The sequence below is a fragment of the Dermacentor albipictus genome, chromosome 1 (genome assembly GCF_038994185.2).
Source record: "Dermacentor albipictus isolate Rhodes 1998 colony chromosome 1, USDA_Dalb.pri_finalv2, whole genome shotgun sequence".
Lineage (NCBI taxonomy): Eukaryota > Metazoa > Arthropoda > Arachnida > Ixodida > Ixodidae > Dermacentor > Dermacentor albipictus.
The window spans coordinates 484471680-484485494 of record NC_091821.1 but is presented as its reverse complement, the minus strand read 5'-3'; the positions used below and the strand labels follow the sequence as shown (position 1 = coordinate 484485494).

At 48.3% G+C, this 13815-nt stretch overlaps 1 protein-coding gene across 1 annotated transcript in view; it reads left to right on the top strand.

Moving 5' to 3' along the window:
- Positions 1-13815, top strand: part of LOC139059661 (alpha-tocopherol transfer protein-like) — an 88399-nt gene that overhangs the window by 50799 nt on the left and 23785 nt on the right. Inside the window, exon 4 of the mRNA XM_070538085.1 lies at positions 8115-8366. Coding sequence (XP_070394186.1) covers positions 8115-8366 — 252 coding nt within the window. The remainder of the gene's footprint in view (positions 1-8114; positions 8367-13815) is intronic.

Genomic DNA, 13815 nt, shown 5'->3' with positions numbered 1-13815 from the left:
TTGTGTTCCGCATCATCTATGTATTGCTGTAATTCGCCTATTTTGTCCTTAATTCCTCGCAGTTCCATTGGGCTAAGATCGTTGTATCTTCCTTCCTATTTTTACGCCTGGCCGCCATCTTGGCTCAGGTTGGTTGTCGTGAGACTACTCGCCATGCACGGTTTCCCATAGGGGGCTCCCTTTTTAGCTTTTTGAGTGGTTAGTATGAGCTGGTTGAAATTAGCTTCTAGCGCGTCGAACTTGGCCATCTTGGACGTTATCAAGCCGATTTGGCTGGCAAGCTGTGTGACCATCTCGGTGAGGGCTTCAATGGGCTTGGCCCACGCCGGTTCCTCAGATGGACTCGATTCAATTTTCCCTGCCTCCATTGCTGTTACCGGGGGCTCCGGTTGAGCGTCCCTCTTGGCAATTTTGCTTTTTGTGACATCCTCGCTGCTTTTCGATTTTTCTAATGCCTCCATGCGCGCAAGAAGCGCGCTGATTTGCTCATTTTGCTTAACTACAAGCGCTTTGAGTTGCATGCATTCCTGACAATCTTTCTTGGGAGTCTGGGGAAGGGGAGGGAAATCATTGTTGCTAAGAGCGATAGGAGATCTAACTGCCCAGCCCACCTGTTTAGCGGCGTCCATCGACGGTGTCTGGCTCCGGGTCTTCGACCTTGACCGCGACTCCCGGCGGCGCCCGCTGCAGCTGCTGCCGGCCACGTCACCCGGCGACGACGCTCTCAAGCCCGGCTTTGAGGCGCAGCTGCTGCTCCGCCCTCGTCCGCCTTCACGGGAAAGAGAGTGATTCCGGTACCCTGACGTAGCTGCTCCCTCCCGACGTGGCGGTTTGGAGGCTTCTGCAGGCGTGTAGTTGGTATCTTTCCGCTCCCACCGGCGTTTCCGTACTGCGTACGGGATCTTGAAGCGAGCTCTGCACACCTTGTCTGCGGTCAAATGTTCTCCTCCACAGAGGTCACACTTGGGGGTACACTTGTGGTGTTCATCGGGATTTGGAGCACCACATCCCCGGCAGATCCGGTCTGTTGGATCAGGGCAAACATCCATGCGGTGGCCCAGGCGACCGCACTGATAGCAGATATCTATCTGTTTTCTGTATAACGAGCATTTGGCGAGCAGGCCCCCGTAACGAACGTAGTTCGGTACTTTGGGTCCATTGAAGGCGATCACCACAGACGTAGTGTTAGCGATGCGGTTGGCCTCTACAGCAGTGAGATTATATTCGTTGACGATGTTCTCGTTGATTTCTTGAACCGTGTCTCCGAGGGGGACGCCTCGTATGACTCCCTTGGTCATGCCATGGGGGGCCGATTCATAGGCGCTGACCTCGTGCTCATTTCCTTGGACGACAATCTTGGTGACTCCAACATACCGGTTAGCATTTTCTCTCTTTGAAGTACTGATGACAACGATATTTTGCTGGTAATTTGGGCATATCACGTCCCGGATCCATTCTTCTTTGGGGACTCCCGCCGCAGCGTAAATGGCCCGGCCAACTTCCATATGGCCGACCTTGCTGATATTCAGACCCCCGCGTGGTCTCACCACGATCTTGGTATCGTCTCGGGGCAGTGCAGGCATGCGCGCTCTCTTGATTAACGTATCTTTGGCGTTCTCGGGTCTACGACCGGCACCGGAGGGTTTTGATTGAAGTGCATTGGGTAGACCTAGGTCTTGCTGACGTGGTCGGGACTTGCGTTCACCGGCGATGCGCCAGCCCGGGGTCCTGGTTACTTCTTCGGGGTGAATATCCTCCCCCTCTATTTCAACACTCATGGGAGTGGCCATGATGCAGGTAGAGTTCGGAATAATGTGCGTTCTAGCAGCGACCGCCCGTCGGCCGCGGCGGCTAGGCCAAGCGGTTAGCGGAGCAAGCCTAGGCTTAGCGACGACTCGCCTTGGGTGGGCACACAATCGTCCTTAAAGTCCCCAAAAATGGTCCCCTACCTTAAAGGCAGGTATCCTCGTGGTCCTGATGACAACACGGAGCACTTGGTACAAGAATTCTTGTAGCACAAGCTGATAATCCGGCACAGTCATCGAAAAACTGCGAAGCCGATGTGAAGCGCGTCCCACCGGTTATGCCCCTTCTTCTTCCTCCGGCGAAGAAGGAGCAAATGCACTTGCTAATGAAGCAATTTCAAGGCAGCCGACAGTGAACGTTCCTGTGAATGACTTACTATTTAAAGTGACAGATCGTTTCCACTTTCGTTCGCTCAGGAAACCGCCACATCAGCACAGTTTAGTAAAGCGATTTAGCCACATGGAAGAAGCCTTCCTATAGAAAGTAAGGACAAGTTGGTCTACATTGCTGCATGGACGTTTAAAGTCAGCGGCGCTTATTGTTCATATTGCACTGAGTGTAATGAAGTGGCCGATATGGCGAATTTCTTCTGATCCCGCGAGCGCTTTTGTCCTGAAAGGAGTCGGCTTCTGTACAGAAGATAAGCATTTTCTCACGAACGTGTAGGGCAGTCAGTCTTACCGGAAGGACCGCGGATAGTGTGCAAGGCGGTGTCGCGCATTCGTGTGAGATTTCTGCGAGACTGGACTGATCGACTGACGGCTCATTTCGGCGTCTGAGGCGACCTATTTGAGGCGGAAGGAGAGGCTCAGGCAAAGCAATTGCTAGCGATGGACGCCAGGCTAACCCCGTGTTGAATGGCATCATCACCGCCACTCAACACCACCAATAGCAACAAGCCAACTGTTTTTGCAACAGTTCAGCTTATAGCTAAACTGTGCACGTACGTACACACGCCACGTTGGTTAGTGTTCTTTTTTCTTATTTGATGCTTATTGTGGCGAAAGCACACATTAAACATCATAAAGGGATGCTTTAGTTGAGGGCGTCAGATTTATTTGAGCGTGCAGATTAATTTACCGTAGAAATTAATTTTAACGTGATTAGATTGTCTTGCAGTCCACGTACGGTGCCGGAGCGTTTATGCATTTCGGCCTCCATTGGAATGGGGCCGCCGTGGCCAGGCATCGAACCCGGGACTTCGTGCTCAGCAGCGCAATGCCGTAGCCACTAAGGGCCAGACAATGAAATCTTCCTTACCTCAGTAAGGAAGCCTTCATTGCAGTGAGGCTACCTTATGTCACTCTGAAAGGTTTCTTACTGAGGCGCCCTCGGTGAAGGCTTCCTTGGTGCTTCCTTGGTACTTCCTCAGCATAAGAAGCCAAACAATGAAATCTTCCTTACCTCACTAAGGAAGCCTTCACTGGGGTGAGGCTACCTTATGTCACTCTGAAAGCTTCCTTACAGAGGGGCCCTCGGTGAAGGCTTCCTTGGTGCTTCCTCAGCATAAGGTAGCTCCAAAGCTACCTTCATGCGTCCTTACGCCGCTCCTGGCCCTGAACGAGCGCTTCACCTCACTGCTTAACCACGTGGCATTCGCTTGCGCATGCGCACTGTCGCCCACCTGCGGAGAAGTGCGAGCACGGTACGTTTTGCCAGGCATGTTCGTTTCAGTCACGCGTGCGGCATGCAAGCATTGCTAAGCGTTGCTAGGCGTTGCAAGACGCCGGCGTGCCAGCGTTGCTGGAGCACATCAAGTTTTGCACTGTAATGCGCAACTTTTTTTATGCGAAGCATATTACGAGAGCTCAACCCAGCTCCTCAGGCGCGGCGGTGTCGCCTTGAAACCACGTGACACCGTGACGTCACGACAGAGGAGAAGTGGCTTTGGCTCAACTCTTGCAAGACGGGCTGGGTGGGAATCGAACCAGGGTCTCCGGAGTGTGGGACGGAGACGCTACCACTGAGCCACGAGTACGATGCTTCAAAGCGGTACAAAAGCGCCTCTAGTGAATGCGGTGTTGCCTTAGAAACGAGCTGTTTCTAAGGCGTGCGTCTCTTGCTCAGGCGCACATTTCGTTGCCGCGCCGAACGCTGCTTTGCTCGACGCTCACCGCGTCCAATGCGGGGCGCGTAGTCGCTGCCCTGTAGCCCATTGTCTTACACCCCTTGGCGGGTCGACGGGAACGCTGTCGCGTTCCACTCTTGAAGGCGAAGCAGTAATGCATGAGTTGTTTCTTCGTCTAGCCGAACCAAATATAGCCAAGCAACAGCAGTTCACCAGGCTGAACAGTGGTTCAACAACTAAAATAAAGGCTAGTATGCTTCGCGTCCTGGGCTTAACCTTAGCTAAGCCACAGCCATTTTTTTAACTTTAGTAAACGAAACTAGAAGAAAGCGTCCACGCTTCTCTATATTAGCCATTCAATTTAAAGATTGTGCGACGATACAACATTTTTTAATAGAATAATGGTGTTCGCGGAAAGATTTGAAGAGATAATCTCGAACCCAGGCACGCGGCAACCGCTCCTTAGGTGAGGACGGGTGAAGGGAGCTTTCAGAGTACGCTTGCTTCCTCCATCGGTCCTTCGCTGTAAGGAGGCCTCACGTAAGGTTAGGAAGCGCTCGTAGGAAAGGAACTAGGGGTGTGCGAATATTCAGAATTTCGAATACGAATCGAATATTTTCCATATTCGAAGCCTATTCGATTCGAGAAATGCATGTTCGGAAATTCACGAATATCCGAGGACGGCCGAATAACGGTGGAAACGGTGAATATTCGGATAGACTGCGAATAATTGAGCAATTAACCAATTGTATGCTTGCTCCGCATTCTCCTAAGAACATGTTTATTAACTGAGAACTTCGCATGATCCGCTCATTATCTGTATGCTCTGTTTCAGTCTATCTGCTTCAGGCATTTGAGACATGATCAGTTTCGGTTTCTTTTTCACCAAGCTTTATAATTCCAATTATTTTGGAATGACCCATTGCCTTGAAGGTTGCAAAGGCAACTCAGGGTTTGCTAACATTGCTTCAAAATGTATCAGGGCTCTTTGTGCGGAGTGGAAATTTGATGAAGTGGCCAGCCTAGGCATGTTTCTTGATCCGCGCTTTATGGCCACAGTTCATCAGGCATCTGGTCAGATGATCTGGCTGAAAAACCTTGTGACAAGGGAGCTCCAGGAAGCCGTCGCGGAACACCGTGGGGACACCGCCGTGCCAGCGTCGACTTCGTGTCCACTGGTGGCATCGAGTGTATGGAATGCTTTTGACGATCTAGTGATGAACAAAGAGAAGACACATTTGGCATCTGCCCCTGAGAGGGAAGTTACAGACTACGCGCAAAAGCCTCTTCTGGAAAGGGGCATGAATCCTTGTGAGTGGTGGCAGTCCATTGGCCGCTTCAGGTACCCACTTTTAAGTGCACTCGCCCGGAAGTACTTGGCGATCCCTGCCACTTCAGTTCCTAGTGAAAGAGTCTTTTCTACCGGTAGAAATGTGACAGTGCACAGAGAGCGTTTACTTTCTGGCCATATTGAGCAGTTAATTTTCCTTCACGACAATCTGTAACAAGCGTTTTACCTGACTGAGGGCATTACCTGAGTCCATTATCTATAATTGAGTACCTCTTTAATTTGAAGCAACCTTGTAAAATGCAATGTTATTTTTAAAAGGGTAATAAAGCTATTGTTACCTCTCTTGCAATTTTTTAATACTACACATGTATTCGATATTCAATTCGATATTCGAAGAGAGTTCTTCGCCTTATTCGTATTCGATTCGTAATCAAAAATTTCAATATTCGCACACCCCTAAAAGGAACGTTTTATTCTTTGGGCCAAGCTACCTTCATGCGTCCTTACGCCGCTCCTGGCCCTGAACGAGCGCTTCGCCTCACTGCTTAACCACGTGACGTTTGCTTGCGCATGCGTGCTGTCGCCCACCTTCGGAGAAGCGCGAGCACGGTACGTTTTGCCAGGCACGTTCGTTTCATTCGCGCGTGCGGCGTGGAAGCGTTGCTAGGCGTTGCTAGGCGTTGCACGACGCCGGCGTGCCAGCGTTGCTGGAGCACATCAAGTTTGGCACTGTAGTGCACTGCTTCTTTAGATTTAGTAAACAAAACTAAAAAATAGCGTTCACGCTTCTATATATTAGCTCATCAACTTAGAGATTGTGCGACGATACAACCTTTTTTATTGAATAGTGGTGTTCTGGTGTTCGCCTAAAGCTTTTAAGAGATAATCTCGAACCCAGGCATGGCGGCAACCGCTCCTTACGTGAGGACGGGTGAAGGGAGCTTTCAGAGTATGCTTGCTTCCTCCATCGGTCCTTCGCTGTAAGGAGGCCTCACGTAAGGTTAGGAAGCGCTCGAAGGAAAGGAACGTTTCATTGTTTGGGACTAAATCACAAGGGCGCTGTGTGTTTCTTTTTATTGCGATTGCAATAATATGGACATTCCAGGCGTATTTCTGCCGTCGTCGTCACTGTGATGTTTATTATAAAGTCCAAGGGTGATAACATCGTCACCCCGCCCCGTATGCTGTATGGGCGAGTGAAAGTTCGTGAGGGTGAGCCAATGATGTCGGCTCAATCTCGCGCGCGCAAGGGAGAAATGCGGGGAGCAAGCACGCCGTGTGCCGTCCCGCGCAAGGCCCCCAGCGTAGGAGAGAAAGGGAGAGGGGCGGGGGCGTTCGACTTCGGCGGCTACTGCGTATGGCACGGCCGCGGGGGGCCCTATCTTGAACTCGATCTGCGATATGGGTAGTCTAGGTGGGCCTAGGGCTGATAGCTTTATGTGCGCTGTTTTCAGCGCTTAAGAAAAATTCAATTACGTGGTTTTACGTGCCAAAACCACTTTCTGATTATGAGGCATGCCGTAGTGGGGGACTTTGAAAATTTGGGCCACCTGGGGTTCTTTAACGTGCACCTAATAAGTAAACGGGTCTTTTAGCATTTCGCCGCCATCGAAATTCGGTTGCCATGGCCGGGATCCGATCCCGCGCCCTCGTGCTTTGCAGTCCAGCACCATAGCCACTAAGCAACCGCGGCGGGTTTTCGCCGCTTAGTTCGCGTTGAAGCGAGAGGCAGCACGAAGGTCCATTCGCTCGCTGCTGCTGCCGCGCTTCCTCACTCCAGCGTTATGACAGCGAGCTTCGGCTGTCATCGAGTGGGATGTGGTCATGCTTGCTTGTGCACTCGTGCATGCTTAAGTTAGTTAGTAAGCGAATGTTTACAAGTTTATATGGTCGATAAAGCTACTATCCATACTGCGTATAGCTGTCTACTAATTTGCTACCGCAATCGATGCTTCGTCTTTTGGGCGAAACTGCGACTATCTATCGGTCTTGAGCATTAGCTCTAGGGTCGCTACTTCCTTCAGGGTTTCAGCGATAGAGTTTTCTTGTGGATTCGTATTGACGTGTTCATCACATTCGAGGTATGCCTTCGCGTTAACTATATCAGTTGTCTTGTTTATGCGCAGTAATAGAACAGGTATTTTTGAATTGTGGCGCATATGAACAGCTATTCAGATTTGTTGCGAGATTTTCGAGCGGGAATTTTCGAGGCATCATGGCCTCGTGCAAATTATCAGCAGATAATTCGCCAGGGACGCCTAGAAGATATATATAAACAGCTGTATAATTTGCGGTGGTACTGTCAGCATACTGTTTTACAGGGACACTGAAAAGAACAGTAATATGAGCTGTAATAATTAATTACGCTTCTAAAACATTAAAACTCTATTCCTACCGTGATAGTAAGTTTGGCATGTCCGAAAAGACACCAAGAACATACACCAGTGGCGATGCTATATTGAAGTTCTCTTCCTAACTTACCGGGACGTCACAGATTTTGCGGCGTCTGCTCGAGTATAACTAATTTTCTATCCGGTAAATATGGGCTACATTTCATTCTAACAGAGTCATAGACTACACTTCGCAAGTATTGGTGACATTTACTCTACATCAACGACACAAACAAACAAAAAGCTACATTTGAATCAAGGCACTCCACATTGACTTAGCGCCTCCGTAGTTTCCACGCGAAAATAAAAGTAAAATGAAACTTTGGCCTTCATTTTGTCTTCTAATATTCAACCTTTACAACAAAATGGACCAAAATAGACTTTTCAAATGATATAATTTTAAGGGAATATTGTGTCCCTTAGGTCACGTGCTCCAACACAGCACGGTTAAGCATCTCATACGAGGCAAAGCCACCTATTGCCCTAGCCGCAGTATTAAACTCTTTACTGGGGTGTACTTTCTGACCTCTTGTCTTCCTCGCTTCTCTAATCCAACAAGGGGAACCGTCGTTGTGCTGCCCTGCGGACGATGCCTTTCTGGTCAAGTTTCTGCGAGCCCGCAAGTACGACGCGCATTCCGCTTTCACGAACATCAAGAATTACTTCAGGGTTCGAACGGACCATCCGGAACTGTTTAAAGGGCTAACTCCGAGCTCCATCCTTTTCGACGTCGTTTGCCGCAAGAATCGGCTGTTGACGGTGTCGCAGCACAAAGATCCACTGGGAAGAGCAGTTGGGCTGCTAAAGATCGGTAAGCACAGTGAACTCGCTATGCGCTACCACTTGGTGAATTACAATCTCATTTAAGCTTCACGTCTGAAGGAAGGAAAATAGTGCACAATATAAACTTATACTGTTTATCTGACTTCACGTAACGTGAACCAAGCTTTCAATAAAGACCTATGTATATCTGGTGCGTACTAGGCAGCTATACGCAGTGGTGTAGCCAGAAATTTTGTTCGGGGGGAGGGCTAGGCCACTGGCCCAATATATATATATATATATATATATATATATATATATATATATATATATATATATATATATATATATATGTATGTAGCTGCACGTTTTTCCCTGCAACCATTTCAGCAACTTTGAGGAGGTTTGTGGCATTTAAAAGAAAAAGTTTAATTCTAGTGACTACTGGCTTCGAATTTTTCATTTAGGAGGTCAATTATTTATTACAAATTGGCCAAAATTGAAAATTTTTCGCAAACGAAACTATCAAGTTTAAAACTCCGTGACTCAACAATGACAAATGATATCACAATTCTGTGAATTGCATCTAATAGTACATCTACAGCGGACTAAATAAATATGTTACACATGAATCTCAAAAAAATTTAGTATTGTGGAAATACGGCTTTTGCAGAACCCTTGTACACAACGTAACCAATTAACGTAAGATACAAATTGACACAGCAAACTTGTCCGCTTTGACTGTTACAATAAATGCCGTTTGACATGACGGCACAAATGAACCACCCCAACGCTTCGTCTCATTGGACCTCGCTGACTGTTTGTCAACTCGTCTGCTAGTGTGTTGATTTGGTTTGTCTCGTTGTATGCTCCGATGTAAGACTTTAGAAAAGTCAATAGACATTTGGCGACAAATGTTTATAACAACATTAAATCCACAAAGTTCCGCAATTGAAAATCTAAAGCACAACTTTGGAAATGTCAATGCACCTTTCACATCAAGAGCTTATGAGATTTATACCCATAAAGTTTCGCAATTGATATCCATGCGCTCCATAGATTCCGTGGCCTCAGTGAGATGCCGCGGCGAGCCCGCTCACCATCAAAGCGCCCTTGAAACTTTGTGCTCGGATGGGACTGCTTGGCGTTATGTGACTCCCGGTGTATGGGCGTTGCCACGAAATCCAGCCCGAGTTTGCAATCTTCGCGGTTAAATGTCTTTTCGAGCGTCAAAAAGACATTCTAGACAAAATCCAGAGTGATTTCCGGCGCCGGAGGTCACTTTGGTCGGCGGTGCATGGACAGCAAGAAAAAAATTCGGGGGGGGGGGGCTGAAGCCCCATAAGCCCCCCCCCCCTGGCTACGCCCCTGGCTATACGTACTGCTCGTAGCCGTGTTCCGAAACTGCGGCCAATTCGCAGTGTTATGCGTTTGAGTTCTTAAAAAGCGTTGACATTTGCCGGCACCCAGCGCCTTCCCGCAAGGAAACACCGATGGGGACGGAAAGAAAACTTCCCTAACTGACCGTACTAAGAATCTAACTCATGGCACAGTACAGAAGGGCATGTGTCACTGGGAGCCCGACGCGCTAACCACGACGCCAAGCAATAAGTTAAGCTCTGCGCTTTCTTGCCCTAAAAGTTTTAACGGTTACGAATACTCTTATGAAACGTAAGATAAAGCACATATCACGGGGAGAAGGTGAGAAACCGCCGTCGCACCTTCTCCATCGGCGAAGCGAGCCTAGGAAGGCAAGTAGACTGGTTTCGCCACCTGCCGTTAAAGAAACAAACGACCAACCGAGCGCCGCAGTCCATGTCAACGGCGGCGGTCTCCGGCATCAGTCTAAATGTCTGGAATTAGAATATTTCGTGAAATTTACCATTGCAGAAAAAGAAAAAGAAAGACGAAAAGAATCAGCCTGTTGAAAAAGCACTTGCCTGTAGTCGTTCCGATAAAACACACCGTGATTTAAGCCTCTTACAAACGAGGCAAAGTGAAAACTTGGCGCCTAGAAGAATGAACAATTCTGCGTGAAGCAACTAGCAACACTTCATCATGAGCAAAGCCACGCATAAAATATATTCATGAACATGAACTGCGGTACAGCTGGTGTGAAGGTTGAGCGGTCTGTACAAAACCAACAAAATCAGTCCTTGCAAGCCCTAGCAGCCTTAGCAACATACAACACTATGATGCACTCGTGCAGTCGTGCACCCTAGCGTGAGCAACACGCTAAAGAAGCGACAAACGGTTGAATCGGCTAGCGGCACTCATTACCTAAACGAAATGCCTATAACCTCATGCTGCACTGCGTACAAACCGAACAAAACATGGGTAGGCCGTGGTTAACTTCGTCGCTTACCCGTGCAAATATTATACAGTACAAGAATACCGAAATAACAAATGAAGAATGAGAACAAAGAATTTTCTGCCTAACGGCTCACTGCCACTCACGTGGCCTCGGGGTGAATAATTAGAACCGCGTCACCAGCAAGTTTTTGTGGGTATTTGAGAAACCCACCACACAACAATGCTTCATCGACAAGTATTACAGCTTTGGCCACCACGCACATGTGAAGGGTGTTACTTATTTACGCTCCGAGAACGTGAATCGAACATAGAAAGCACGAGCAACGACGCAGAAAACTACAGCGCACGGCTTTCTCCTTTCCCGAGCTCACTTCGCAAGACCGCCACTAGTCGCGCTTCGGTCGGCACGCACTGCGTGTATAACCACGGTCCTCGTGACTGAGTAGACGATGCTAAAATGCGGACAGATATTCTCCGTATGGGAATGTGCATCACAACACCATGCTCCTTGTTAGATGACGCTATAGCATAGCTAAAGCAATCTCCCAGTGCAACATCCTCAAAAAGGAGGGAGTTGTAGTATTCATTTCTCAAGTCTTCCTCGGGAAAAGCGGGTCTACGGCCACCTACTTCCCCATTTACCATTGGTTATTAGAGCGTGACACGTATTGTGTAAGATATACGAATAGAACCACGTTTTTATTGCCGAGCCTTGTGTTACCGATGCATGAACATAACATCAGTGCTCGTTGGTCTTGTGCCACGTTAGGTTACCTGAGCTCCCTAAGTTACCGTACATATTGTATGCTGTCCATCTCCCTAACACACGTTGCTTGCAAGTCCTCGCTGAGATGTTACGACTCAGAGTGTAAATATCATTTGCTGCAAAAGTGGCTAGGTTGCACACGCGTTTTAACGCGACAGCGTTATGGGTTCCGTGTTACAGAAAATTCAGCGTCACGGGTCGACATCCGGCGTCCAGCATCCGACGTCGTTTCGGCAAAAAGAATTTCGAACCACGCATTCCCAGGCCCTCCATGTGGCGCAAGGAAATTACAGAAGCAATTGAGTTTCTCAAGCTAAACTACGAGAAAAATCGCATGTAGAAAAATCGTAAATTACGACTTACGTACACACAACCTACTGACATGATAGCGTCGGAATGTAATTTGAATATACGAGAAGATATAACTCTGTTACGCGAAAACTTAAACAAACGCCTTTTGCAGTGTTTCTACCGTCTATAGACCGGCCATGGCGTACGCCATTGGCCGGCGCGCAAAATCTTGGAAGCCACGGAGCGACGCGCCCGGTTCCTTGCAACACTTCCACATGGCGCTCGCTTGCGCCACATCACGACCCACGCAAGAGTCCATGTTTCTAGCACAAAGCTCGTCCTTGTGCATAGTCTTCGCCGCCAGCGTTTCCCCCTGAACATTACGGTTACATACGCTGCAGTTCCCGGCATGCCTGAGAAACAGTCAGGGATCTTCGAATGCTATCGCATCCTGCTCTTAAAGGCGAAGCTTAAGCGTCCTTCAAATTTTTGCTGCAGGGTAGCATTTGTTGAATGGGCAGATGCACGGAACAGAATATTCATAGCGACTTTTGTAGTTAGATCGACCTATGTATCCGCTCCCACTTGCTGCGCCGAATACGTAAGTGCACTCGCAGAGGCCACCACAGAACAATGTTAGGTTAAGCTAGATTACACGTGTTATATTTAAAACAAGCCACATCTAGCATTGCTTCAAAGTTGGGGATATTTATTGAGGGAAAAATAAAATTGAAAAGTGGTACAATGAAACCAATTTGAAACTTTCGCGCCACTACCACACTGGGACGCGATGGAATTCGACAGCGTCTGATTGGCGTTCATTGGTAGCTCTGGATTAGGAGTGAACGCGTAGCATTCAAAGGTAAGGAAATACTCAGCCAGGAATTTTTAAAATTTTATCGCCGTATCGATATGACCTGAATGCGCGAAACTTGTCTCCAATCCACGCTGCGAACGCGGCTGGACAGCGAAGCCGTAAACGACAACTGGAACGAGTTCTTATAGCGACGTAGGCAGAAATTATTTGCGTGGCGACGTTCACGTGTACTTTACCTAATTATTAGCCTACGACGTTTGGACGGCCTGCGACTTGACTTGTGCCGCTTTTTCGGGAAGCTACAAAGAGTGGACCAGAGAGAAGAGGAATTCGTCGTGCCTCGTATGAACGCTGCTCCTCATGAGTCTTCGCTATACGTGACCTTCTTATAGCACTGTCACAACACAAATCAGTTGCTAGGTGGGTTCTTCTTTTACGTATGAAAGGGTACTGATGTCACTCCTTGCTTCGTATGCTACAGTGAAGCTGCTGTCGGCGCGGCAGCTTGCGCAGCAGAAATGTTTTCCGGGAAACCTATGCGGGGAGTGGTACGTGCTTCGCATTGCATTCAGGCGCAGGAGCGCCTTATCATCAATTATGCGGTTTGGATGCTTGTCTTGAACTGTTCTTTATTGAAACTTATGCTGTTTTATATATGTTGCTCGCGTGATTCTAAAGAATGTATGAACTGTTCGCTTCACTTTGCTGAGTTCTTGTGGCGTCTGCCTTATAGGGGTATGAGTCACAGATGATGATATTTTTCTGTTCACGTTACGCAACGAAGAAATCCCGGGATCCTATTCATAGACATCTTCGCTCTAAAGCACTGTAATACCTGGGACGCTTCTTTGACGTTACGGGCGACGTAGTCGGCACCCGACATTAAATAAGAAATGATTGATGGTCGTTTCTTACCCCGTAATAAATTTTTTTTCACTCAACGAAATACCAAAATTGTACTGGAGAAGAACGAGCAGCAGGCACTGCTTCGAGAAAGACGACGAGAACGAGTGGCTGGAAGCCTTGCCCCTGTGTTGCCGATTCTTTCTGTCCTCTCTCTGCGTTGTTCTGCTATCTGAGCGTTTTATAAATAAAACTATAACGCCTCTTGACATTTGGTGGACGTGCTGGGTCATTCCCAAACCTGAAACTCTGCAGCCGGATTCTCCCTACCGTTTCTGCCATGCCTCAGGACGCCGCGCAGCCCGATCCTCCCCTGGCATCGCCTGTCGCCTGCTCCGGTGCTCTACGCCAACGAGATCCTCTAGTCTTCAGCGGCAACCACGACCATGACACGGAGGATTGGCTCTC